General features: G+C 41.3%; 1 protein-coding gene across 1 annotated transcript; it reads left to right on the top strand.

Moving 5' to 3' along the window:
• Nucleotides 1–364: 364 nt before the first annotated feature.
• LOC5571372 (adult-specific cuticular protein ACP-20) lies at nt 365–1,038 on the top strand. The gene is made up of 2 exons (XM_001659604.2): nt 365–415; nt 514–1,038. The coding sequence occupies exons 1-2, from the start codon at nt 407–409 to the stop codon at nt 874–876; spliced, it is 372 nt and encodes a 123-aa protein (XP_001659654.2). The 5' UTR covers nt 365–406; the 3' UTR covers nt 877–1,038.
• The last annotated feature ends 776 nt before the right edge of the window (nt 1,039–1,814 follow it).

Raw genomic sequence — 1,814 nt, 5'->3', positions numbered from 1 at the left:
TGGCGGCCTTAGGATACAAATTATAGTTGCAATTGAATGGCGGTACTTACTTTATTTTTAATTGAATAGAATAGTACAATAACATTTTTCTTAATATAAGGTGTAGCTTATTACTTTTGATAGAAGAAACAATGGAGTTATACTCTTATTTAGACTAGCATACCTCTCGAATTAAGTCATATAAACTATTGCTTCAAATTATGTCGCGTGATGGTTCAAGCTCATTGATTTCAAACTCAATTATATTGGGTGCAATTTCATGTACAAAAAGTCTACGTTTGACATGCAAGGTAGTCTTCGCGTTTGACCCAAAGACTTATAAAACCCATCGCTTCCACCGCGGCGGCATCATTCAACCGTGTGTTTTCGCTTGACCAAGTGCCAGCTTCTATTAACCAAAAGCAAAATGTTCAAGGTGCGTTTAATAACGTGTCGTTTCGGTGTTTCTTATGTTTCGAGTCCGTTTTTAATGACCAATTTATAATTTTCCTCGCCATCGGCTCGACACGTTAGATTGCTGTTGTCTCAGTGCTGCTGGTGGTGGTAGTGTCCGCTCAATGGTATGGAGATGGTGGTGCCGGCGAAGGACTCGGGAGTTATGGTAAAAGTGGACACCACGAAGAGCACAAGGACCACCATGCATATCCCAAGTACAAGTACGAGTACGGCGTCAAAGATCACCACACCGGAGACCACAAAAGCCAGTGGGAAATCCGCGATGGGGATGTTGTCAAGGGCGGTTACACTCTGCATGAAGCTGACGGCACTGAGCGTGTGGTTGAGTACTCATCCGATAAACACAATGGTTTCCAGGCTCACGTGAAGAGTGTGGGCCACGCCCATCACCCACAGGTCCACGGACACCACGGTGTATGATGAATGCAAGAGACTCAATAGACTGTGATATTATCGATTAATGTGTGATTGCAAATGTGTACCATGCATGTTGGGTGCTTTTGTTTTTATTTGTAAGAGCTAGGTGTAATGACTATTGGAAATTTGAGTACTAATTAAACAAAACCAAAATCAAAGAAATAAATGTTATAATCATAAATACATTTAAATGATTTGTTTTCTCTATGTAACATAAAACAAAGTTTTACTGTTCAGAGTTTATCTACTCAATGGAAAGTAGTGTTTTATTTATTGGCATCACTTTGCAATTCATATAAATTTGATCAGAAAGGTGAAAAATCGTCCGGACTGACAGGGATAGCCATAGACGTTACCACTAGGCTAATGTAGGTCCCACCATTTTTATTTAGTTTGAAGCAGAATTATGTAGTGCAATCTTTGGAAAAAATCCTAACATTTCCTTGATAAAGTTCTTTAAAAATAAGTAGTAATGTTTGGCCCTTTGATCTTGCCGCTTGCTCCTGTGGAGGCGGGATGTTAGGATCAGGGTCAAACTTATTCAGAGAGTAGTGAAATGAAAAAGTGTTCTTTTGATCGCGTCACACTGGCTCCTGAGGGGCAAGCAATGCGGTTTACCGAATAAAATCGCGGATTTCGTTAGGTGTTAACCCGTATAGACCTGAGTGAAAGCAAAAATTCTAATAATAAATCTTTGAGCTCTTTAGTACCTACCTTGATACCTTGATGGCTACAGCGTAGCATCACGCCATTGTCGGGCGTATTGTAGAGCTCAATCTTCGTCGGTCTTGAGCAAAACTTCTCCAGTTGCCCCGAACGTTTAGGGTCGCCAGGTCCTCTTCCACTGCGTACAGCCAGCGTATTCGTGGTCTTCCCCGAAGCCGCTGACCTCTACCTGGTTCCCTGCTGAATATTATTTTCGCAATTCTTTCTTCCGACAT

The sequence above is a fragment of the Aedes aegypti genome, chromosome 2 (assembly GCF_002204515.2).
Source record: "Aedes aegypti strain LVP_AGWG chromosome 2, AaegL5.0 Primary Assembly, whole genome shotgun sequence".
In the NCBI taxonomy this organism is placed as follows: Eukaryota; Metazoa; Arthropoda; class Insecta; order Diptera; family Culicidae; genus Aedes; species Aedes aegypti.
Note: the sequence above shows the minus strand (reverse complement) of the source record. Positions and strands in the feature narration are given on the sequence as shown.